General features: G+C 41.8%; 1 protein-coding gene across 1 annotated transcript in view; it reads right to left on the bottom strand.

Moving 5' to 3' along the window:
• The window catches only part of CACNA2D2 (calcium voltage-gated channel auxiliary subunit alpha2delta 2), a 1,194,468-nt gene that overhangs the window by 48,902 nt on the left and 1,118,532 nt on the right, over positions 1 to 27,034 (bottom strand). The window contains exons 30-32 of the mRNA XM_085627677.1: positions 25,004 to 25,075; positions 12,659 to 12,811; positions 6,546 to 6,598 (exon numbers count right to left, since the gene is read on the bottom strand). Coding sequence (XP_085483803.1) covers positions 6,546 to 6,598; positions 12,659 to 12,811; positions 25,004 to 25,075 — 278 coding nt within the window. The remainder of the gene's footprint in view (positions 1 to 6,545; positions 6,599 to 12,658; positions 12,812 to 25,003; positions 25,076 to 27,034) is intronic.

Raw genomic sequence — 27,034 nt, 5'->3', positions numbered from 1 at the left:
GCCGCGATCTGAGTGCTCGATTGTTGCGGAGGGGGGCAGACATCTTGCCTGACCTTGCCTGACTCACTCACTTCTGCTTGCCGGGAGGAGGGGCCAGGACTAGGGAAACAGCCGAGGGGCTCTCGCTACTACTTAATTGGATGGAGACTTGGGTGCGCAGTGGACTCACGCAGCGGGTGCGCCACTGGCGCGCCGGAGACAAGCCCATCTGCGCCCACCCGCGGCCGCACGGGGCCGGGGGCCAGTCACCATGTCCAATTAATTAAATATTCTTTATGGGAACTACACTCACTGGCCTCAGGGGATCGCGCCTAACATCAAACACAAGATAGAACGCTACAGACTTTTAAACCTCGACCCTGTTGCACCATTGCCTATCCCAGTATATGAAACCCCGCCCCCAACTCAGCATGAGTAGTCATTACTACGACAAAGACCTCTGATCCCAAAGAGCTAAATATAATCTACCTCATTACACGCTCCATGGTCAAGCACCAGTTAGAAATTTTCAATTTCTTAGATACTGAAGCCCCAGATCTGCTATTAGTCAGAGAAACTTGGCTAACCCTGGAATCTATGCCTGAAATTCAAGCAGCTCTTCCAAGTAATTATTATTTGATGCAGGCCAACAGACCTCCTGGGAAAAGAGGAGGAGGAGTAGTAGCAATCATCAAAAAAGATCTTTCTGCCACCTCTATTGCCTCCTTTGAAGTGGCTTCAGTGGATAGTCTCACACTGAAACTAATATTTCCCAAATCCACATTAGTGTGCATACTGATCTATAGACCCCCTCCCCACTGCAATAGGAGATTTTGTCACTGAACTAGCTAACTACCCGACCCCACTTACCATAGACTATGCAAAACTTTTGCTGCTTGGAGACCTGAACTGTTGGTCTACGGAAAAAGGGGGGAGTCGGGGCTCTAAAGAGCTCACAGATTTATTAAACAACCAGAATTTAGAAGGACATATAACGGAACCCACACACATTAAAGGGCATGCATTAGACCAATTATGGACCTCTAACTTCTTGGTCTGCAACTTAATGGTGAAGCCGTGTGCGTAGTCAGACCACCACCTCATACACTTTGATATAAACGGCCTATCCTTAGTTAAATCGTTGAGTGGCACAAAAATACTGACTAGAAATTGGAATCGGGTCCGATTGCCAGAGTTCCTTAATACCTTGAAATCTGCACTCCCGCCATCTCCAACTGGCAACTACACGCATGTGAGATGCACGCCCCATTACAAAGGAAAGAGAGGGGTTCGAGGCGGCATGAAACTTCCTATTGGTTTACTACAGAGTTATATCTAGTAAAATTTAAAACCCGCAAGGCGGAACGGAAATGGCGGAGAAGCTATTACCCTGCGGAACGGAAAAGGTATGAAAAAGCACTAACTGATTATAACGTTGCCAATGTGGAAGCAAAAAAAGCCTTCTAAACAAACAGGGTGCTTAGCTTTGAAAACAAATCCAAATATATTTTTAAAATAGTAAATATTGACAGATTGAGGGTAGAGGCTATAGATATCCGCACCTGACAAATGTAGTACATCTAAATATGGTGTGCTAGTGCAAAGAACCAAGGAGCACTCCCCTCTATGCTCCTTACCATGGAATGAATTCCTATGACAACATTTAAAAGTAAAAAGGTTCAGCTCTTTCTAATATAGTAACAAGGCAATGCCCAAGATGGAGAGCATACAAAAGATTGCTTTGGCCATTACTCCTTCCCAAGTCTTATGTGACAATCTGAATATGTTCTTTGTTGATAAAATTACGGCCATTCAGAACTCTATCTCCTCTAGTTCTCAAGAATGGAAATCACAAAAGCAATTTACAAACCCCATAACTATGTCTAGTTTTCAAAACATTACCTTAGATCGGCTCACAGAACTTAGAAACAAGACACAATCTGGCTCTCCCAATGACCCTTGTCCCATTAGGATACAAAAAGATCTCCTCGCACAATTTCTGGATACCTTTCTTTCTCTTCTCAATCTCTCCTTAGAGCAACGGGTGGTCGCACTTGCTTTCAAAGAGGCAGTGCTGGTCCCATTGCAAAAGAAGGTGGAAGTAGACCCCAGCCTTCTGAGCAACTACAGACCAATATCGCTCCTCCCATATCCGCCAAAAATGCTGGAGGCACATGTAGCAAAACTTCTTTGTGCATTCATCAAAGAAACTCATTTTCTGGACTCCCATCAGGCAGGTTTCAGACCATCACACTCTACCAAATCAGTTATCTTGAGTGTAGTGGATGATCTTCTAGGTCTGGGAGAAGGGGAAAGCCAACAATAAAATACAACAGAATACTCCCACACGACCTATAATGATTTCATTGCGGCTATCACACGCTCTAGTGGACTTCCTATTCTGAGTGGATCAAAGCCTACTACAAGATTTCATTTAAATATGTTATTCAAAACATATTTTTCTTTTAGTCAAATTAATATTTTTACTCTATAGTGCACTTTTTTGATTTGAAACATAATAAAGCATCATTTTTGTAGATAAAGTGAAAAAGCAATATTTTTACATATATACAGTTAAAACATGACAGACACATGAACAGCACATATCATAGTTCGAATTGCAATACACATGAATACACTTTCAATGATATGGTGATTGCCTTTCTTATCCCCATCAAGAGAAAGAAGAATTTGTAATGACAAATCTAATCATGCCGCACCTCTCACTACATTCTACCTTCACTCAAACCAAACATACATGCACACATTCAACCTATCATTCACCACCAAGCTTAAAAAGATGTGCTGGTACACTGCATGGTAGAGATCCTATTTATCCATCCATGGTGTGGCCGTCAGCCGGGAGTACATCTAGCCAACGTACGTTTCGGTGGATTGAATTAGTTAATATCCACCTTCCTCAGGGCCATCCACTTTCTATTCTTAATCTCAATAGTACAGGTGCGATGGGAAAATCCTGATTGAGTAATCAGGAAATTTTCTTTTCCTGCGATCTGCTGTTCTCTTGCAAGCCAGGAATGGAATCCTAGTTTAGATACTTCTTACTGCACAAGAGGTTGAATTGTAAACATGACGTAGTTATGCTTGTATCTCAGTACTGTGGGGTTCAAGCATCGGATTTTTTAAATGGAGATCTTTTAGATGGTATCTTCCAATGTATTATGGATTAGATCTTTGGAGCAGGCTCATAGTTCCATCAGTCAGGCTGCATTTATTTGTATTTGACATAGAAGTTCTTCTGTGCCGGATCTTTTAGTTCTGCTTATCCAAAGAGATCTGAAGGACGGTGCAGATAGGGGATGCACACAGGCTTTAGTATTACTAGACCTGTCCGCTGCGTTAGATACCGTGGATCACACCATATTAGCGGATAGAATAGCAGCGGCGGGCCTGAGGGGCACGGCACTGGATTGGAGGCTCTCATTCTTAGGGGAACACACCCAATCTGTTAGGCTGGCACCTTTTAATTTAGCCTGGGTCAATACCACATGTGGTGTACCTCAAGGTTCATCCCTCTCCCCTCATCTGTTTAACATCTATATTTGTCCCCTGATCCATGCTCCTCAAAACAGGGGAGTGAAGGTATATAATTATGCAGACGACATGCAACTGATTTTCCCGATTGACGAGGCGGAGGAATCCAAGGATTTCTTCCAACATACAATGCTCTTCCTTAAAGATTGGATGAGTCACAACTATCTCAAATAAACTCTGATAAAACAGAGATAGTTATTGCCAATAACAGACTTGATCAGTGGTCGCCAGCTCATTGGCCAGCTGCACTGGGTACTCCATCTATCCCTAAAAATTCGGTCAAAAGTCTGGGGATCAAAATCAATGGCAATCTATCCATGCATGATCAGATGAACCTGCTTACTTCATCCTGTGTTTACCACCGGAGGACTTTTAAGAAAATCAGGAAATTCTTCACCAGGGAGGCAAGCATGGTAATCATGCTGGCCTTGATCATGTCTAGGCGAGATTATGCCAACGTCATCTATTTAGGGCTCCCTGCCTACCAAACCCATAGGCTGCAGCTGATTCAGCAACCAAGACATTTTCACACTAAGCCACTTATGAAGCAGCTACATTGGCTGCCTGTGACTCAGAGGTCCATGTTTAGGACAAGTTGTATGGTCTTTAATGCACTCCATGAGACGGGCCCCAAATTTATAACTGCAAAGATCTCAAGGTATTTACCTAAACGGAATCTCAGATCAGCCACAATGAATATGCTGACTATTCCTAGATTTAAGTGTAAGAGAACGGGTGGCTCTCGCTTTTCTGTACTTGGCCCTACACTCTGGAATTTTTTACCGATAGTCATCAGACTAACACCGGAGTACACCAGCTTCAGGAAAACACTGAAAACATGGCTGTTCACTCTAGCTTACTGTTAGAGCTCCTCAGGAAGGCTCTCCCACCCCTCACAGCACCAAGAGACCTTTTAGTATATCAACGCTTAACAAATTCCCCAAACATAAACATAAAAATATTTCCTGTGTGGACACTACCAGACATGAGGCACGACTTATCACCCCCAGTACTTCTTTTCTCTTCACTTCCCTGCCATCTTTATGCCTATAAAAGCTCTCTTCAGCTCCCCCTTTACTTTAGGAAGTCTTCCTTCCATCTAAACCCATCATCCTGTATTGTGACTAGTTCCCCTCTACCCTCTTCCACTTTCCCTTTTGATCCTTCTTGCATTGCCCCACCTTCACCCCCAGTCTGAATCAGTAAGTCCCACTGAGCACGGCACAAAACCTGTTTTTTTTTACCATTGCACCAATACAGAACAAAACAACCCTGTCCCCAGTGCTTAATTTGTAAAAACATACGTTCAGGGGCCCACGTCAGTATGACACTACAGCTTGGCCACCACCCATTTGCTCCTGCCAGTGCTGTCAATAAGAATTCACAGTGACAATTCAGACAATTCCACGCCCCCAAAGCGATAAAAATAGCTTTGATGGCAGGTGTTAGTCATTTTTGAAGTATATTGAATTAATAAACAGCAGTTTTTTTGCTTATCTTTTAATTGCACAAACAGAACCACCATATGGCAGACTGTCATAAGTGCTGGTGTTAACAATTAAGTGCCTGTGCCCAGCACCGGAAGCCAGCAGCTCAAATTAAGCAATGCCTGTCCCCCGTGGGGCAGCAATCTTCTGGGGCTTGTGGCAGGCCATCATTCAGCATCTGCAGTGTCTTCATTTATTCTCCCTATCCATTACCTTCTATGATCCTTCTCTTAATTATTCTACCAAGGATTCAGATCTCTAGAATTTACCATAAAAATCAACCAGGACTTATTTGCATATGGCTGGGTCCAAACTCAGGTGGCACATGGGCAAATGAACTCCACCCCATGATAACCTCTGAAGTTTGGGGGGTTTGTGACGTCCCAGTATCCATACTTTCACTCACTCACTCATCCATCCATCCAATTGCTCATCCATATATCCACCCTTTCATTTCGTCTATCTCTCTGCCCTTTCATTCCACTCATCCATCCATTCACACATTCACTAATCCATCCATCCTTTCTCCTAATCCATCCATCCACCCTCTTTAATTCATCCATTATTTTACTCACCGTTCATTCCTTTACTCATCCATCCTCATATACATCTTTTCACTCATTAATTCAGTCATCTACCCCTTCACACATCCATCCACTCATTTACCCTTTCATCCATCCACCCTCCATCATTTATTCATCCATCCATTCTTTCATTTATCCATCCGTCCACATTTTTATCAATCCACCCTCTTTCACTCATCCATTCCTTCACTCATCCATTCATACATACACCTTTTCACTCATTCATTCAGCCATTCACTCACCCATCTATCCTTTCACTCATCCATCCACTCTTTCACTCATGCTCCTTTCCATCAGTCCTTTCACTAACTCAACCATCCAGCCACCCACCCTTTCACGTTATATATGGGCCTTTGTATGTCATGCAGCAAACAGAAGAGGCAAATCAAAAACTCCACCCCGGCTTCTTTAAACATGTGAAATTAAAGCGCATTGTCCTGCAAATGCTACAAAAGTAAATACATAGAAAACAAAGGCGGGCGGCTAGCTGCACATAAGGTGCTAGATGGCTAAATACTTATAAGGCCCCAAAGGCGAGACCAATTGCATTGCGAATGCTTGTTTTTCTAAGCAGTCGTAGACCCTTGAGTAGGCTTTGCAGACCCCCAGTGGTTCCCCGACCACAGTTTAAGAACCTCTGGTCTAGGAAACTTGTGGAGTCCTTTACTGCTCAGCTATTAAGACTTTAGTTTGACATCTCTTTTAACAATAGATATATTATCTTAGAAGCTCACATCCTTTTAGCTGAGAAGGGAATGGGAACTCTGTGAATGAGCTATGAAGTATTTATCCCATAGTAGCAAATACATTACCTTAATCTAGAAATCTAGGACACGCATTATTGAACTATGTAGCCCTAACTTTAAGCCACCCTAAGCTAAAAAGGATTTACTTTCATGATGCAAACAAGTGAATGTTGGAATACGAAAAGATGTCTTACCATGCGGCTGCCGATGTCCACCAAGCCAAGTTAAGGAAGTCGGCTATTGTAGGCTGTGGGCAAATAGAACAGTGCACAAAATCATTAGGTCTCAAACAAGAACATCACCTAAAAACATAACTGCCAGAAGTTAGACTATGTAGCTTTAAATGAAACAAGTTTATAAATCTGGATCATATTTAAACCCCCTGGTCATTTGGTAAATGAGCTGCTTCTATATTTCAGGAGTAAAAGTACTGCTTAGTAGCAGCAGCTGAACTCAGTGATGGATTACTGGACTTTGACCATGAATTATGATGCCAGCTGCTATAGAAAAAAGGGAGGGTAAACAAGTTTGTTTTCTTTATAACAGAGATATTTAGCTGTTTGTTAACAGGACTTCATTGGGATCTTAAGATGCATTCAATTAAACCACTTTAATAGTTTATTCATAGAGACCTTAGTAGGTACCTAATTGTACTACAGGTTCAATGGAATGCAAAATCTGCGAATGTGTGAGCAACTCCTCTCTCGAATAGTATACTTCCTGTTTAACAGGCTGGTGAGAGCATGATTCACTTGAAACATTTCTGAAAAGTTATTATATTTACTGGTGTGAACCCTACACAATTTAACGAGGCTTATTCCCCTACCCTTATTTTTTTTCAAATTCTCCCCCATGTGCTATATGCACCTCATGCGTAAAGTCTTCTAGCATGCCTAGGGTAGAGCGTGCCTTTAAATATAATAACTACATCTTAATGATTCCCATGGGTTATATACATCGTGTTTAAAATTAGGAATAAAAAAATGTTACTTACCAGTAACTTTGGTGCACCTCGCTCGAATTAAAAAAAATAAGAGAAGCTACACAGCTGAACGGAATGGATGGAGGAATTGATAATGGAGAGAAGACTGTGTAACTAGAGAATAAAATAAGCTTATGTTACGTGGATTTCTGCTTTTCCTACATCTTTATCCCTTGCATTTCCAACTCACATGAACCAATCCTGCAGGTGCAATTTGTATATCCTCTTGAAGTATAATTTACATGTGAGGAGATTAGAAGACAGTAATACCTCCTCATGTACTTATCACATGGACATTTATGCCTTCTTGTTAGGCACCTCCAGTATCAATTTCACATCCCTTTTTGTCAGCATGGCCTAGGTGCCTACACGGAAGGAACAACACTGGCAGCAAGGTACTCTTGTAAGAATACAAACACGAGGCTTTGGTCTGAGTGCTGTCTAAGGCTGGACTACAGTAAGCCTGAGGTTACCTTAGTCAACAGTTTTGCATTTTGCTCAAGGTATGGTTTCAACATCTAAGCTGGAATTAAAATTTCTAGGTGCTCAGACGAATGCCCAGTACAGGACATTGAATTTACATTAATGCATTTTTGACAAGTCTGTTTTCCAGGAACATGCTAAAGAGATCGCCACAAATTGAACTGATGCGCAAACTCAGCACATGTAGCACACGGCCTTGTGTACTATGATAAGTATACCTTGCAGAAAGCATACACATTGTATCTTCTACATTCTGCACATTATTCGAGACAGGTACCACAATATTCAGTGTCTTTGCATGCCCAGAAGAACACAGGGCTGAAAGTAGTAGCTGAAAGAGGGCATACCTATATGCAGAATCAGATCAGCAAAGGGTTGCTTCATAGAAAGTAATAGAGCTTTTCTGATCTAATTTGACTGCTGACAAATTGTTAGAAAAGCTATTCCAGATAGCAAGTCCTGCAAAGATAAGGGATCACTAATATCTACATTTCAAGGAGGTTTTCTGTTATCAGAGGAAATGTACCGCGGTGGAAAGTAAGTTGTGTGATTAGTGTCAGAATTGACTGGTTCTCTTAAAATATTGGGACATTTCCCTTACTTAGTTTGATGTATTATACAGAGCAAACTGATATCTATACTGAAGTACATATTAGATGTCCTTTAGTATAGCTCAAGAACAGGTGATGCTAAAATTCCAAACTATTTTGCATTGATGCATTGTTGTATTTTAGAGGTTAAATTATAATTATTGAAGTAGCCCAGACAGCACTCGAAGATTATGAGGCCAGGGCTTTCCAGGCACATCTTGTGTTTGCATTTGTTTAAAACGTTTTGCAGACTCCATATCTACGTTATTGCAATGTCTTGATTTCAGTTTTTTTGCAATAATAGTTTAAATCACTGAAAATCAAATATTTGATCAATGTGTGTCTATGTACCTTGATGCCTAACACTACGGGAAGTATGACACTCTAAATTATCCTTGATTGACTTATCTATTGAATGAGTTATACCTTCAGTAAGAATGCAGAATGGCATATATGGCTTCCTCTCAGATCTCAAAAATACCAACATGCTTTTGAAATAGTATGTATGCTGCTTTAATACTTGCACATCTTCAAGAAGGCAATCTCCTGCATAAGACTAACAATTCAAGGTCCAATTGTCATCCAATGAGAAATTGAAGTTTCTGAATCCCTCCCATCATAAATCATAAAATGCCTAGAAGAGCTCCATTCATCCAGTGTGGAAGTGGTCCAAAATACTTAACTTGCAGTAGTGAGCCTCCCAAATTTTTAACTGATTTCTCATCTAATACAGATCTAGAGGTTTGACATCAAAACATAAAATGACTGTGGGTATAAAATAATTAGTTTACAAAGAGATTTTATTTTTTGTGCAGCAGGATATGTGGTTTACAGAGCAAAAAGGAAATGGTATGAACTTTGGTACCTCTACAAATAAAAGCAGTTGTCAACAAGAAGATCGTCTTCAGAGACAAAATTGTAAACGAAAAGGAAATGATGTGTTTAAACTTCGGTTTTAGCAAAATGCCCAAACCAATAACCTGATCACATATAGATTATGATGCCTGCCAGTAGGGAGAAAGAGATTAAGGGAATTATGTATGGCCTTGCACAATATACAAACCTCATTGAACATTTTCTCGGTCACAAAAACATATTCTGTAAGGAACAACTTTACACGCCATTTAAAAAACCCTCATGAAGAAATCCTGAAAAAAAATCAGTGGACTCCCTAACTGCAGGATCTGTAAAAGGAAGTACTGGGCAAAGAAGCAGAAACAAAGATGTACCAGGCTGAATCTAGACCACCAGAAGAAGACGTACCTATAGCACTTTCAGATTTGTAACCTGCATTGAAAATGCAGAAGAACTAAAAAGTTCACAAACCAGAATATATTGGAATGGGGCATGGACAGTCGATTTCAGAGTTGGACTCAAACCACCCAGTTGTGGAAGGAGTCTTATCTACTGACAATGGACAAGGTTCTGTGACTATAGCAATGAATTAGGGATCTCAGAAAAGGAAGTTACATCTACCTCTGGCAGTGGTCCTGAAACAGGTAGTCAGATATATTAAGTATTGATGACTCCTAAATGGCACTATTGGAATCACACATACTGATAATAAAGGCACCCCAAGATGGATGCCCCGTTAGCTGTTTCTGACAGCCCTGCTATCCTGTTTCTTTCTGAAAGAATGCCATTAGGATTTTTGATCTAGTTACCATACGTGTTACTTGGTATTACTTATATGTGATCTGCCACATATTTGAATATCAACTCCGTGCTCTTCTGTGGTACATCTTTGGTAGTGTTTCGCATCTGTGGAGACAATATCTCAGAGGGCGAGGACAGGAATTTAGACTCAAAACTATCAGAAGTTGATCGACTGTCAAAGCTTAGGGCTGTTGCTGTAGGAATTGCGGGGATCAACCACTGAGGTGACGCCCATGGACTTAGTCATCTTTGAAGTTCGGACTCTGAGATACGTGTGGAGGAGAAAGTGCCTGAAGACAGTCGTGATTAGAAAAATAGTGTATGTTGTGAAGACAAGCTTCCGTCCGTGAGGTCCTCTTGATCACAGTGTTCAACTTACATAATGATGTGATTTTGTACTCTCCATTTCATAGAAAACTACGCATTGAGGGGTGATGCGTGCACATTACAGAAACGGTGCAATATGTGGATGTGTGCATCAGGAATTTAACCAGTGTCCCCTGATCTCAAATACTGAAAACTCAGAAGATGTTCTTACAAGCCTGCCATTCGGTGATACGTTGTTCTCAGAGGTTTTTAGGTAATATGACCAGACCAAGGAACACCCCATTATCTATTACGACTTACCGTTTTTGCTTCAGTGTCTGCTAAATAAGCTACCAGTGGCTCGCAGAAGCTATGGAGCTCCCAGCTCCACTATGCTGTCAGTAGTGGCAGTCTCACAATCTATAGTTTGCAAGGGTGTGTCTGTGTTTCTTCTACAAACCAGGTTGAACTCTTAAAATACAACTGTTTTTGTGCTACACTGCCCGAAACACACCCCTTCCATACATTAAAGGTCTGAAACTACAAACAAGCATACATTATAGACAATAGTAGAAAGGGCACAGGGAAAGTAAGAAGTTCTTTCTGGGATCAGACAGTGAGGGGCAGAGCTGGGAACAGGATGAGATACGTAGGAAAAAAGTCATATCCGCCAAGGTTACATATTGGTAAAGATAGGCCTGGGGAAGGTGAAGGAAGCTGTTTTGCTGTTTTATCTAAGTAAATAGCACAGTTGTGGTTAAATGAGATACCATGATTAGAGGGATATTTAGAGTTAGAAAGCAGGGATAGACCACCCGTACAGTAAATGAAAGAGTCCTTAACATAATTGATACCTGCCATTAAACCACAGTGGAGACAGACAATAGAAAAGGAAAGGGAAAAAAAGCCTTCTGAGTTCAGATACTTAGCCACTGGCTGAGCTGTATCAGACAACGGTGCAATATGTGGATGTGTGCATCAGGAATTTAACCAGTGTCCCCTGATCTCAAATACTGAAACTCAGAAGATGTTCTTACAAGCCTGCCATTCGGTGATACGTTGTTCTCAGAGGTTTTTAGGTAATATGACCAGACCAAGGAACACCCCATTATCTATTACGACTTACCGTTTTTGCTTCAGTGTCTGCTAAATAAGCTACCAGTGGCACGCAGAAGCTATGGAGCTCCCAGCTCCACTATGCTGTCAGTAGTGGCAGTCTCACAATCTATAGTTTGCAAGGGTGTGTCTGTGTTTCTTCTACAAACCAGGTTGAACTCTTAAAATACAACTGTTTTTGTGCTACACTGCCCGAAACACACCCCTTCCATACATTAAAGGTCTGAAACTACAAACAAGCATACATTATAGACAATAGTAGAAAGGGCACAGGGAAAGTAAGAAGTTCTTTCTGGGATCAGACAGTGAGGGGCAGAGCTGGGAACAGGATGAGATACGTAGGAAAAAAGTCATATCCGCCAAGGTTACATATTGGTAAAGATAGGCCTGGGGAAGGTGAAGGAAGCGGTTTTGCTGTTTTATCTAAGTAAATAGCACAGTTGTGGTTAAATGAGATACCATGATTAGAGGGATATTTAGAGTTAGAAAGCAGGGATAGACCACCCGTACAGTAAATGAAAGAGTCCTTAACATAATTGATACCTGCCGTTAAACCACAGTGGAGACAGACAATAGAAAAGGAAAGGGAAAAAAAGCCTTCTGAGTTCAGATACTTAGTCACTGGCTGAGCTGTATCAGACAAACACATATGAGGAGAGAGATAACGCTCTGATGCGAAACAGTGTGATAAGTCAGTATTTTCAGTACAAAGTGGCAAAGACATTTGAAACCTTTGTCAAGATTCACCATAATCATGCTTATTCCACAAAGATCCTTCACGGAGAAACTCTAGAATTATTTGTGGGATAAAATAAGCTAGTGATTCTTCATAAATTACCAGTCACATCCTTCCTCACAAAGATTGCCATACAGATGGATATAGGTTCTCATGGTTTAGAGATATGGGGTCCCTGTCTCCTCCAAACCAGCTTTTTTATTCTATATATCTGCTCACCAACAACAAAGTGGTCTTCAAAGGCAACTTGTTCATACTAGGAATTGTAGAGTGGACACCCAGGACATTAATCTTCTCCACACAAACTATTCTATAAGGAGTCAAGTAAAAACAAAATCTGCAAAGACCTCTCCATATGTCACATGAATGTTTCTCACCTCAGACTTTGTGCATGCTAATCTGTCCTTTATCAATGCAATCGCAATCACTTTCACTTACCACAAAGACACCTCGACCAGCAGCACCGGTGTTGATCTCTGTTCTTGGGGCGCACACCGACTGATAGTCATACGATTCCTTGCGAATGAAGAACGAGTAATTGTAGAGTGTAAGCATGAGGTTAGCATCGACCTCGCTGAAGAACCATCCCACCTGGAACAGAATCAGTGAAAATGGTGTCAGAAAGGCAACAGGGGAAAGAGGGAACAAGGGGAGGGTGGACAGATGATAGAAGAATAATTTAAAACATTGGTCTACAGAAAAGGTCTAAGAGGGATGGATCAATACAAGATTTTCAGGATAACCACTGACAATGTAAATTTACTCCAACCAGTTTCATTGTATTTACAATTTAGGCAACATCCTGAAAACAACATCCTGAAAATCTAGCGTGAATCTGGCCTCCATAGATTTAGTTGCACATGCCTTTAACCCTTCAAGGGCTGAGCTACCTTGAACAAAGCAAAGGCCACATATAAACCAATTCAGTTAATCTTACATTACATTAAAACCAGAAAAGGAGTTTGTGCCTTCTGCTCTGCAAGAAGTTCTCAAGAGTGCAATGACAGTATAGGAGTTACTGCAGTCATTCCTGCCCACTTTAATGTTGCCGGACCCTATACAGACGACACAGGCCAGACAGGGGCTACTGGGCCCCAACCATGGTGCTTGAAATTGCTTGCAACTGGTGTCCTGCGGTCCATTCTATTAAGGTTCTGCAACGTGCCAAGTACAACTCCTTTGGCAGGGGGCAGGCTAGCTCAACACCGATCCTGTAGAGGTGGTACAGTAACCCTTTTACTACAAAACCAATCCCACTCAATAGAGGTGCTCAATTCCATTTCCCACAACAGTCTTGCACAACTTTGCATAAAACATATTATGCTGAACACACTAAACCTGTTAACAAAAGGAAGACCTACTAGCTTTTTCAAAACTGCTTATTTTTGTTTCCAAATAATTGTAAAGTGCTCCATTGCTGTACAGCTAGGTATGCACTTTATGAATGGAAGGATGCAGGAGGGCAATGTGAGAATAAGTACTTATAGGTAGCAAGGTCATTTTTCACTAAGCCGTTATAGTAGCTGGAGTTACTGAAAAGCAGATGCTCCTTGAACATAATGTATCAGTAAGGGGTGACTAGAAAATATCACACACTATGTGACAGCGTTTTGCTAATGTACATATATAAATGAAACAAAAAAATTGTCCTCCAAAGTTAAATATTTGCAGGCACTTGTATTTACCAATGACTGCTAGTACCTATGTAAAGTAGGGTAGCATCACTTACTTCAATAAAATGAATACATTTTTTGAAACCGGCAATATTTATTCATTATCATAAACCAGCTTTGAAATATTTACTTTTCCTACAGAAAACAAGCATATAACAAACAAGCGTGTGCAAATTGATATGTTGAAAATAAATGCACTCAGCTTTGAGAAGGGCTACTGACCAGTTGCATCTGACTCGAAAAGGACATAGAGTAACAACTTTCTGCTGCTATGTGAAGGCTTCAAGCAGTTGGATCGGACTCTTGAGGGATATTTAGTGACTACTAGAGGCGCTGCGGTGTTGCAAAAGTCCAGACCGATTGGCTTTGCCATTGCTTGTTTGTAAAGCAGCAGTATGCAGCCTACACTGAAAGCTGAAAAACATACCCTGTATTGTGGTTCAGGTCATAACAAAAGGCCCAATCAAAATTTTACCATCATACTTAGAAATGTTTCTGGAGCTTTTTCCTTCCAAGGGCCCTCGCTGCTCTTCACCAGTCCAGATTTGGAGAGGGTTTGTCGGTTTGTGTTTCAGGGACCCCCTGGTCAAATCCTGGCAGGCAGAGCTCTGAAGCTTTTCAGCAGGATGAACTTGCAGTCCTGGCCAGGTCACGGGTAAAGGAAGCTGACTTGACTCTCCCATTCAAGTTGGTCACCTTATGGAGCTTTTTTCCAAACTTCAGGAAGTGCTTCCTGAAGGTCTCCTTGTGGGTTCAAAGTGTCCAAAACACAAATCCAAGGGTCTGGAATCTCCTGGATGGTCCTTGGAAATTTGGTATCACAATTTTCACAATGCACCTGGCCAAATCCCTAAAGGTCCACTGGAAGCACTCCTGGCTAGGAACTCTTAGTGGAGATGAGGCAGGTGGGCTCTATTAACCTGTGGCTGCAGGGAGGCGACCCCTTAATCCTTCTTGAAGCAGAGCACAGTCCCAAGAGCTGTAGTACCAAATTGTGCTACAGGAACAGTCATTAAGAGTGCAGGGCCTTTGGGTTCAAATTCAGATTCCAGCAGGACAGTCCTTTTTTTTCTCGTAGCTGCAGACATCAGAACTGAGAGGCTATGCGCCTCTCACATATTTAGCCTCAGCTTCTGGGCATCAAGAGGGGGCACCCTTGATCAATGTGGTGCAGGGTGCCACCTAGGCACATGACCACGTCCTCCAAAGTAGGGCATATTCTTGTCCCAAAAAGCACAATTCTTCTAAAATCCACGATGGCTGAAAATAAGAGCTATCTTAACCGACTGCCAGTGTGGCTCATTTCCATAAGCTCCCTCTCATCACATCTGCAAATTCCTTCCTTAAGCCTGCCATCTGGCTGGGGCACAGGGGATGGAGGTAAGTTGACCTGGCATTCCCTGCCTGTCCTATCATCCTTTAAAGCTTCATGCTTTATGACCCCTCCCCCTGCCCTGGCATTCCTGTGTAGCTGCAGAAACCTGTCCAGCAGATAGCCTCTCCCCTGGACAGCCACTTACCACCTAATCAAGGCAACCTGACTAAGCCTGTTAGCACATACCAATCAGGAGAGACTGCAGGAAGACTGGATTCTGGCTTACAGAAAAGAAAGTCTTATAACATTGTTTCTGTACAAATTATGATAAATTCAACAATATCAATCTGTTGCATTTATCAATACCCTTGTTTTAAGTCTTTGAACTATATTTTTATTCCCTTCCTAGCTATAACTATGCATGCATAAAATATTTCAATGTTAGCCTAAGGGCCAAGTATCTACAATGGGGAAAAACAGAAAATGGGAAGATTTCCCTCACCAGGGTTTATAAAACATATTTTATAAGCAGCCTGCTTATAGTTACATGACCACCCAATCCTGGGACACCTGGGGGTACGTAATATGTAAATACGAGGTAGATTATAACTTTTGAAGTGCCCATACAACCAAAGTCAGGTTTGGGCACAACCTACATACAAAAAGAGTGATGCAGAATAGGATTGTTTTTAAACTGATCTCAGGCACTCAGCAGTCAAACATGCAAGCACAACAAAGGCTTCTGGCATCTAAACTCCAATACCCTATTATATACTAGGGTCTCAAAAACAGTTTTAATCCCCCGCCCTATTATCTACTAGGGGCTTATATGATAGGCCATGCCAATTGTAAGAATTTACTTTAATGAGAGTTAGCAAGGCTGCATTTAAAATGACAGACACACTCAGCAGTGCACACATGCAAAGTGCATTACATTTGTGAGGCTTCTAAACCTCCATTCCCAATTATCTACTAGGGGCTATAGGAAGATTAATCCCCCTTGCCCTATTACCTACTAGCGACTTATAAGGTCTGTCAGGCCAATTGTAAGTGTACCCGAATGCATAGTGTACCCTAAACATAGCAGTGGCTTGGACCAGCCAACAGAGTCCGGGGCACAGTCAAAGTCAGTTACCACTTACCACCAGTATCATTCAGCAAACACATTGGGGTGAACAGGGCAAAAGGAAGACTTTCTAACACACATTATGTTATTCTGAAAATGTACACCTCTAAAAAGTATGAATCAATCTCTGTCCAATTTAGATGTGTAGGGGGAGGTGTATCCACATGAGAAAAAATATATTTTCCCATGGAAAAAAGTAATCTGGTCAAAATGCACTTTTGCTACACATAACATGCAGATAATTGTGCACTATAAGTATATATACTTAAACATGTCCAACTTATTGAATTTGTGGGTACTCCTGGAAGGCATATACCTCCACAGCTTGTCAAAAATACTCCTGAAATTCTGTGTGGATGTGTAAAAACTGGTTAATCATCTTCAAATCTCGATGTGAATCTAAAAACAAGATTTATTTTTTAGGTCTAGTGTTTTCCAACACCTTTTTGATTTTAAAACAAAAATATATGTACAATATACTTATTTAAAGGACCTTTCAGCCAGCTTTCTTCATCCATTGATCGGTTTGTGTGATCATTTACATTTGCTTCCGCCCACTGTAGCATACAGCATGGGGAAGGGGGTCAGCCCACTTCAGCCACTGGATAACTTCACTTTGAGTAGCTGTACTTTTCTCTTCTACAAGGAGCATATCCACACACAACCTAATATTTTTCAATTTTTTTTGTTTCTAATTTATTACTTTGAAGTTCCCTTTGTGTTTATTGTCTGATGTGACAACACAACGCTTTATACCAGTGAGCCAGATGATGGCACAGGCCATATGCCACACCTAATGAGTGCCTATCTCTGGCCAATGCTGTTGAAAATTCCTTTGGGAGTGAACTTAATCTGACTGCTAGTATTTCACAGCATAACAGATTGGGGAACAACCTTTACAACGCAACTTTTACAACGCACTACCATTACAACAAAACTGTTACAACACGAGTGCATTGACAACGCAGGACATTACAACGCAAGTCTTTACATCGACTTGCACTAGATGGCGTGCTAACATTAAAAATAGTGTAGTTTACTATCCCAACACCTTCCCTACTGTTACGTGGACTGGAGTTGGAATAGTAAATTACACTTTTTTAATGTTAGCACGCCATCTAGTGCAAGTCGATGTAAAGACTTGCGTTGTAATGTCCTGCGTTGTCAATGCACTCGCGTTGTAAAACTTTCGTTGTAACAGCATGCGTTGTAACAGCATGCGTTGTAACGTCATACATCCTAACAGATTGTGTACAGCTGACATTGTTCTGTATTAAATTGTTGAAAGCTTCAATATAATACATTGGAATTCATAAGCAGACAATTCTTCAGAACACGTTTATTCTGGGCTCAACTTCCCCAATGGTTCTTCGTTAAACATTGCCCAGGAAGAGAACAATTGTATATCTGTTTAACTTACAGCACTTGTAAGATTTATTTCGTTCTTTTCTTTCTTTCTTCCATTTCGTTTCCTTCTTTCAATCTATAATATTTCTTTCAGAAGTTCTTTTTTCTTTCATTCCTTCTGTTTTTAATTTCATTCCTTCTTTTCTCTTTCTTTCGTATTTTTTCATTCATTCCTTCCTTACATTTTCTTTCATTCCTTCTTTCTTGCTTTCCTTTTTTCAATTGTGTCATTCCTCCTTTTTTTCCTTTATTCATTCTTGTATTTGTTTTTTTACTTTTATGAGATTTCCTTTCTCTTTCATCCCATTTCTTCTTTCTTGCTTTACTTTTTTCTTTTATCAATGCCTTCTTTATTGCTTTCTTTTTCTTTCATTTCTTCTTCCTTGCTTTCATTCTCTCCCCTCTTTCTTGCTTTCACTCATTTTTTGCTTCTTTCTTGCTTGAATTCCTTCTTTCCTTCATTCTTTTACCGCTTTTCTTTACTTCTTTACTTCTTTCCTTCTTTTTCTTATTTTCTTTCTTCTTTCTTTTCTTTCTTATTCATTCTTTCTCTCATTCATTTTTTCCTACTTGCATTCTTCTTTTCTTCTTTCTTGCTTTCAATCCTTCTTTATGTTTTGCTATCCTTTTTTATTCCTCCATTCTTTCTGTATTTTTATCTTTTGTTCTTTCTTATCTTATCTTCTTTCTAGTCTTCCTTCTTTATTGCCTTCAGTTTTTCTTTAGTTCTTTCTTTCCTCCTTTCTTTCTTACCCTCTTTCTTTCTTTCCTTACTTCACTTCTTTCTTTCCTTTTTTCTTGCCTTCCTTCTTTCTTTATTTCCATCTTTTTTCCTACTTTGTTCTCTATTTTTTCTCTTTTTCCTTCATTTCTTTAGTCTTTTCTTTAATTACTTTTCTTTCTTTTTCTTTTATTCCTTTCCCTTTTTCCATTCATTCGTTCATTTCTTTTTTTATTTCTTCTGTCCTTTTTTGTTTCATTGATTTATTCCTTCTTTTTCTTTTTTCTTGCTTTAATTCTCCATGATTTTTTCATTCTTTCTTTCTTTCCTTTATCATTATTCTATTTCTTCTTTCCTTTTTTATTTCCTTTTTCTTTCATTCTTTTTCTTCTTTCTTTTATTCCTTCTTTCTTGCTTCCTTTGTCTCTTGCATTCTTTCTTTCCTTTTTTTCTTGATTTCATTCCTTTTCCCTTCGTTCTTGCTTTTGTTTCTTATTTCCTTCTTTCTTGCTTTCATTCTTCTTTCTTGCTTTAATTCCCTCTCTTCTTCTTTTTCTCTTACCTTCTTTCTTTTTTCTCTTTTATATTTCTTTCCTGCTTTCATTTTATTTTTTCTTTCTTGCTTTCATTCCTTCTTTCTATCCTTCCTTCTTTCATTCTTTCTCGCCATCTTTCTTTCTTGTCTTCATTTTCTTTATTGCTTTCCTTTTTTTATTTTCTTTCTTTCTTTCTCCCTTCCTTCCTTTTCTTTCTTTCCTTCTTTATGTCTTACAGTTTTTTTTCCTTCTTTCTTACCTTCTTTCTCAAAGGCAAGAAGGTGGCAGCCAATGGCACAACAACTGACTTTTTCAGGTCTGTGTTAGCCAAGAACGTTTGATTTTACTAAAATTATGTGAATGACTGAATTACTTATAGGGGTTTTCAGTCACATTTCATCAATTTTTTTGTGGTTGTGTCATTCGCATTTTTCTCCAACCCAGTTGAGCATGCATAACGGGGCAACATGTCAACCCACTTGAGCCATTGGCTGACTTCACTATGAGTTACAGCATGGTGCCTTTTCACAAGGAGCACATCCACACACAAAGTAGTTCCCTTCAGTGGCAGGAAGTACTATGGTAATATGTGCTTTTTTAGTCTGTTTGTTTCGTTAAACTGACAATTGCCCGGCAGCTTTCCAAACAATAAAGTATTGCAAAAGCCGTGACAAAACAAAAGAACAATTTCCAAAAGGCTGGCAGATGCTGCCAAACCTATTAGCTTTGCCAATGCTCATTATTTTATGATAGGGGCCCAAAGTTTATTGCATCAGTTCTGGTGTCTGCCCATTTCATCAGTGACATAGTTTTCAGATTTGGCCCATCGATTTACTCAGCTCAGTGCATACGTTATGGGTAAATTCAGATATTGTAGCAAGAGAGGACTCAGTAACTGTTTGATTGGTGACACTGTATATGACTATATCCAACACTTGCCTGCAGTAAACACAGCAAAGGTGTCATAGGCCCTAGTGCAAGCACATAAAATGGCTTTCGAACTGCTTTATGAAGAATAAAATATAGCAATTGGATTCGCTTTATTTCGACAATGCATGTCATAAAAGCATTGTTACATAAAATGCAGTATAAAAGATAAAATGATAAACTAAAATATTTTAAAACATGTGCAAATAATCGTAGAAGTCAGGTCATCCTGGTACTTAAAAAGAAAAATTCATGACATAAAAGCAGCAGCAAAGGTAAGTACAGAAAAATAAAAACAGTAGAGTCTTTCGACAAAGCCAGGGCTCAAGAGTAGGATACTGGCATCACATCCATGGGTGGGCATAGTTCAATGATTTTCAATCAGATGTTGTGATCTCATAGACCACATGCATCTCAGGAATTTGGCTACCTGGATTGCGTAGCAGGGTGATGGATCAGTACGCAAAATTCTCAGGGTGACGCTACTTTGTCTGGTGCCCAGGTTCCTGTAGGTCTGTGCGAGCCATACTTTATGGGAACCAGCATAAGTGGAGCAGAAAAACAGCACATGGGGTAGGTTTCTTCCTGGTCTATACAAATAGGGCAATTGTTGTCACCTGATGTGACCCATTTAGCAGTGAACAACTTTAATGGCAGGGAACCCACTCTATATTGGTAGCACAGTTTGCAATCAAGGGGTTTTAGACTTGTGTCCCTGTAATGCTCAAGGCTTGGCCATGATTTAAATGTTACAAATCTCCCCATCAGCATTGTACAGTCACTTGTTCTGATGGTCTTTTGTCCAACCATTTCCCAGTATATTTCCTTGATTATTTCTCTTGATGGAACTGGGTGCTAGATGGAGTTTCCCACAGGTTTGGCAATCCCCTGCTAACCAGGACCCCTTTGATATCAGGTAGCCAGCTAATTTTGCGGAAATCAGCAAAAGTGGCCAATTCCGGATGCACCAGATTCTGCGCCACTATAAGATAGGGCATAGTCTAGCTAAGTCTACCAGTGCTTTCCTGCCTAGGTCATTCAGCAAGGGTAGCACAGGAGTGCTTTTGGTAGGCTGGTTATCATTTGGAGGAACCTTTACGCAGTGGCAAGCTGCGTTAGTTTCTCAAAGCCCCATAGTTCTGTCCCATACAGGACTGAGCTCACTGCTTTCGAATTATAAATCTGCAACGCCGGGTTGACCGAATTTATCAGAGATGTTTTAATCTTTGTTTAGGGCACTGGCTAATTTGCGATGTTTTAGTGTCATAGTATTAATGTGGGGCCTCCACCTCATTTTTTTCTCCATGGTGATTCCTAAAAAGGTGAATGCGTCTACCTGTTCAAGGGGTGCCCCATCCAAAGTTATTCTAACCCTGAATTGTTTTGTGCTGTTTAAAATTCATAAATTTAGTTTTTGCAGCATTGATTTTTAGCCCTCGTAGAAATCCAAAATGTTCGAAGTGTAACAACGCACGCTGTAGACCACTAGGGTTTTTTGAAATAATAAGCGGGTCATCGGCAAACATTAAAATTGGGATCTTTTTACCTGCTAAAAACGGTATATCAGTGGAAACAGTGGCTAGAAAATTAGCGTCACCATTGATAACAAGCATTTACAATGCAATGGTCTCTGCATTGTTAAAGTTAGAGCTATTGGCATTGCTCATGACATTATTTTTGTTTATGTTTTTGTTTTTAAAACATTCAAAGAAACGGCATTGTTATTTACAATGTCAATAGCTTAATCTCTCTCAAATGCGAGACCTATAGCATTTGCACCCACACACAGAGCCACAGACTCAAAGCCACCCACACACACAGAGCCACCCACACAGAGCCACCTACACAGAGCTAGTCACATAGAGCAACCCACACACAAATAGAGCCACACACACAGAGCCACCTACACACACACAGAGTTACCCACACACAGACAGAGCCACCCACGCATAGAGCCACCTACAAAAAAAGTCACCCACACAGAGCCACACACACAGAGGCACACACATACACACACACACATAGAGCCTCCCACACACACACAGAGCCACTCACACTTACACAGAGCCACACACACACACAGACATGCTGCTGACTTTAAACATTGCATTCTATTTATGTTCTTACTGTCTCTTCTGTAATTCTCAGCTGAGAAGCACTGTCATTCTGTGTACTCAGGTGAGTTAAAATTGTAGTCCTTCTGCTATTTTTTTTAAATGTCCCGGTTTTTGGCTTTAAAATGCTGGTTACCCTACCATAGGTAGTCTTTCGATCGCAGTTGGGTATGTATTTTTTGGGTAGTTTTATAGCGCGATCTCGCAACACACAAGTTCACGATCCTATTTTTAGGCACGGGCAGATTAAATGATTTGTCCTGAATCACAGGATGTGGTCCGTCGGCTGCGCTGCCGCCTCTCGTGCAGGAAACCAGGGTTCGAACCTCGAGGTCCACATCTAGTGATTCTGGGCAAATCACTTAATCTCCCCGTGCCTGAATGTGTAATGTAAATACGGTGCTATGTAAAGCGCTCCAGTACCTTCGGGTCGAGTTTGCGCTATATAAATATGCAACAAAACCCCCCCCCAAAAAAATAGCTGACACGAAGACTGAAACACGGTCCTCCGAGCGCAAAGTCGGTCGCTCTGTCCGTGAGGCCGCCCTCCTCCACGTAAAGATTGCCATTGGCCACGGGTTTCCAAGGGAAGGGGAGGGTGAGGTAGGCTGTAAGAACAGAGTGCGAGAACAGTTTTGAGGAGCCGAGAAGCGGAAATATGTTGTATTTTAATGCCGCTGGCACTGTGCTTACAGCATAGTCACATAATGGGTGCTCGGTGTCGCATTTCTTAAGCTTCTGAACCTTTGGGTAAAATTCAGTCCACGCCAAACTCTGCAGGGCGCCCGTTCACTAGCTGGAGCGCTTGTTTACTTTCTTCGTTTCCCCTCCTCCCCCTGGAGACTCGGCTCGGCATCTGTGCAATGGGACTCCCTCTTAGCTGTGAAGAGCCCGAGCAGAGAACAAAGGAGTCTGCGGGAATTGGGAGCCGAGGCTGCATTCCGCCCCATCGCGCCTGCCTTCCTCCCCGGCTCACTTAATCTCCCCGTGCCTGAATGTGTAATGTAAATACGGTGCTATGTAAAGCGCTCCAATACCTTCGGGTCGAGTTTGCGCTATATAAGTATGCAACAAACCCCCCCCCAAAAAATAGCCGACACCAAGACTGAAACACGGTCCTCCGAGTGCAAAGTCGGTCGCTCTGGCCGTGAGGCCGCCCTCCTCCACGTAAAGATTGCCATTGGCCACGGGTTTCCAAGGGAAGGGGAGGGTGAGGTAGGCTGTAAGAACAGAGCGCGAGAACAGTTTTGAGGAGCCGAGAACCGGAAATATGTTGTATTTTAATGCCGCTTGCACTGTGCTTACAGCATAGTCACATAATGGGCGCTCGGTGTTGCATTTCTTAAGCTTCTGAACCTTTGGGTAAAATTCAGTCCACACCAAACTCTGCAGTGTGCCCGTAGCTCACTAGCTGGAGCGCTTGTTTACCTTCTTCGTTTCCCCTCCTCCCCCTGGAGACTCGGCTTGGCATCTGTGTAATGGGACTCCCTCTCAGCTGTGAAGAGCCCAAGCAGAGAACAAAGGAGGCTGCGGGAATTAGGAGCCGAGGCTGCATTCCGCCCCATCGCGCCTGCCTTCCTCCCCGGCTCATATAAAATAAACACGAGAACGTCCCTGTAAAAAAATAAATACAAACACGCCCACCAGTGTAAAAGGGGCGGGGCTTAAAAAAGAGAAAGAAGTGAAAAAACACGCCCCTGAATCCGAAAAAGACGGGGCTTGTTTCGGCAGACAAAGCTCTTCTCCAACGGCTGACCTGCATTTAAGAGGCCAGCCAATGGAGAAGAGGGGCGGGTTCAAGCCCCACTACTGGAAAACGTTAAATCTCGCAAGCGAGACTGCGCAAGCGCAGCCTTCGCTAGCCAAGACCTAAAAAGGGAGAATAGTGTGGGGGCCATTGGACACTCTTGGCGCACTCCCTTTTCCACAGAAAAGGGATCTGTTGCATTCCCCTGGGAACTCCAAAAAATCTGTTCAAAGTTGTTCTCATGGAGACAAACAATAAGAGAAAGGAAGTCTATAGGCATTACCAGCTCCTGTAGCACCACCCAAAGTTTATTACGTGAAACCAGGTCAAAAGCTGAATTAATATCAACAAAGGCAGCATGCATGCTGTCCTTACCAAGGACTACTGTCAGCAAATATTTTAAAATAAATCGAAGGACTTGATCTATATTGCTAATATGTGCGCGAAAGCCCACCTGGAGTGGGGTTAAAATATCGTTAACATCTATCCACTCTTGGACCTTTGCCAGGACAAAGTGGGCTACCACCTTTTGGATGGAACCAATTAGGCTTATTGACCTATAATTTCCTGGCAAAAACCTGTCACCCTTTTTGTATACAGGAATGATCTCCACCCCCTCCAGGAATCCTGGATGGGGCACCATGGGCAATGGCATTTGCCAGTAACATCATATACCTGCTCCATTTGACCTTGATGTATAAAAAGAAATAGGCAGGAATGCTGTCGATGCCTGGGGCTAACGGTATCTTTTACATCAGCTAGGTTAAAAACTTTGCCAGTTAAGTAAAAGTGGGAAGGGAAGGGCTCGCTTTCCTCTTCATCGTTATTGGCATATTGTATAGCAAAGTGGTTAACCCAGGAGTCTGGTGCTACATAGTTTTGTGGGGGAAGTGAGTGTCCACCCCGGCCCCATTTTACCAGGTTCCAGAAATAATAAAGATTATTCGTGGCGCATGCTAGTTTAAGATCATGCCATCTATTTTTATCCCATGTTTTTTTTTAGAGTTTTCCTGCGCCTTCTTGTAGATTTTCCTGGCATTCTGTCCCATGAGCACTAGCTGTGTGAGTGACAGCTTAATTGATTTTGTGTAGTGGTTCCAAAGGGAAATATATATTTTTGACATTTCAATGTAGTAAGTAGCAAGGACACTCCCCTTTGCACCACTCTTCCACATTTGGCCAACCAAACTCCCACCCTGTGCCTTTCTTTAAATTACCATATTCCAGTGTCGAAGCTGGTTGGACAGCACCAGGAAGCCACCATCATCGATGAGGAAACAAAGAAGATCCTGCAAAAGATAATCACAAACCATGAGAGTGACAGAGAGTGACAGAGATGGGGTGTGGCAGTGTAAGAGTGTGCCGACCACATTTCTCTAAAATCATTTTGTTATCATCAAGTGATATTGGGGTGAACCTTTTTGCTAGAACTGAGTCTATCAACCAGTCTCATTTGACAACCACATCTTATAACAAATCTCAAATCTTTACAATTTTTATGTTCTGGAACAATAATAGTTTACTCAAAATAGCTTAATGAAATATAGTGCCTGTGAAATAGAAACATATCAAACAAGTGCATTGAGAAAATGGTTGATGAACAGATCAAATATAGAATAAATGACTAAATGATTACCTCCTACAATATATTTTAATTCCCGGTGAGATCCTCTCGGGGTCATTAAACATGTGGTGCAGCAGATACCCCACTTTAAATACAGTTTCTACAGCAACAATTCGAAAATAAACTGGACTAATTCCTTATTGGCTAACACTTCCCAAACACGTCTTAAAAAACTCGGCAGCCAGAACAATCTTTAATCTACCCAAGACACCTGTCTTTCTTTCATACTCCAGAAGCTTCACGGCTGTGTGGCAAACATATTGGAATATTGATAAATTCCCTTTTGCCCATGTTTGTGGACCAGAAAAATGGTTGGAAAAGGTGAGTCTGTCAGTCTATGAGCATAGTGAAAGATTCAGGAAATAGTCCCCTTTTTTAGGTCTCTCCTGAGCCAGCGCATGCGCTGCGAGACATTTAGTAAGCAGGTTTTTAAAGTGCTACCAAAGGCTTTTGCCGGCCACCAGCGTGCGGTTACGCGCACGTGCGCAGCCGCCATCTTCCTCCCTTCCAGCGCGATCACTGCTGCGCGCGCACCACTCGCGATCACTTTCGCCGCGATCACTTTCGCTTTCACGGCCGCGCAGCTATTACTTTTACGGCCACGCGGCCAATGCTTGTCTCTGCTTTTCTCATGTTTATGGCGCTTGCTTGTCGATATGCCCTAGCACTGCCTCAGATTGGTCCGGCAGTGCCAGCAAGTGCCCTTTGCACCGGTGCTGCTCCCGTTTTAATCGATTGCATTTTCTAAGCCGCCTCCTTTTCACGCTTTTGGTTCAGGCCATTGTGTTCCCTAGGCCTTTATTAGGTCTTCTGTTTGACGTCTGACTGCCGTGTAAATTCCTGTCCCTTAGTATGTGTGATTCGGCTCCTTTTGTTTTCCCAGCCGCAAATGCACTTTAATGCACAGCTCTGCTGCCCCCGTTGATTCCCTGTTCAGTTTGTTGCGCTACCATTTCGCGCAGCAGTGTGATGCCCGCTGGTGTCAGGGCCCTCGGCCGCATCCAACGTGGTCACACTGCACGTTTCTCCGGCCCATCTTGTCCACATAAGCTTGCACAGAGTCGCATGCATTCCTAACTTACCGGTATATCTTGTGCAGCAGAGAACGGACTCCAGTTATCAGCCTCCTCTCGCCATGTCATTTCACCAACCTCCACCGCCTCCCTTCACAGAGGCTCTGGCTACAGATGCAGGCTCTGGTCTTTTCCTTGACTCGTGGGTAACTTACGGCTACAGCTCGTGGTGTCACTCTGCAGGCCCCCTCCGGCCTGCTCTTCACCCTGTGCAGCGCGACCTGCGTTGCTGATCCGAGTGCGTTGCAGCGAGGCCTGGCCTTGCTCTCTTTGGATTCTGGTGCTGTGTTCTCTGGGCCTGATCACGCCTTTGATTTGCGGAATTTTCCAAATCTTCGGCTCACGAGTCTTGTCTTAAGCGGAAGCTGATTAGATTCCAAGGTGAGTCAATTTAATTTATTGTCTTTGGTCAAACACGTTAAATTCGAATTTGGGAAGTCTGCAGCCATGAACAAAGCTCCCCATTTATCATTCAGATTCTGTGACTCTTCTAACAGTGCCTCTGGGATGATGTTAACTGCTATAAATCTTTGCAAATCGACTACTAACTG

Source organism: Triturus cristatus, chromosome 9 (genome assembly GCF_964204655.1).
Source record: "Triturus cristatus chromosome 9, aTriCri1.1, whole genome shotgun sequence".
In the NCBI taxonomy this organism is placed as follows: Eukaryota; Metazoa; Chordata; class Amphibia; order Caudata; family Salamandridae; genus Triturus; species Triturus cristatus.
Note: the sequence above shows the minus strand (reverse complement) of the source record. Positions and strands in the feature narration are given on the sequence as shown.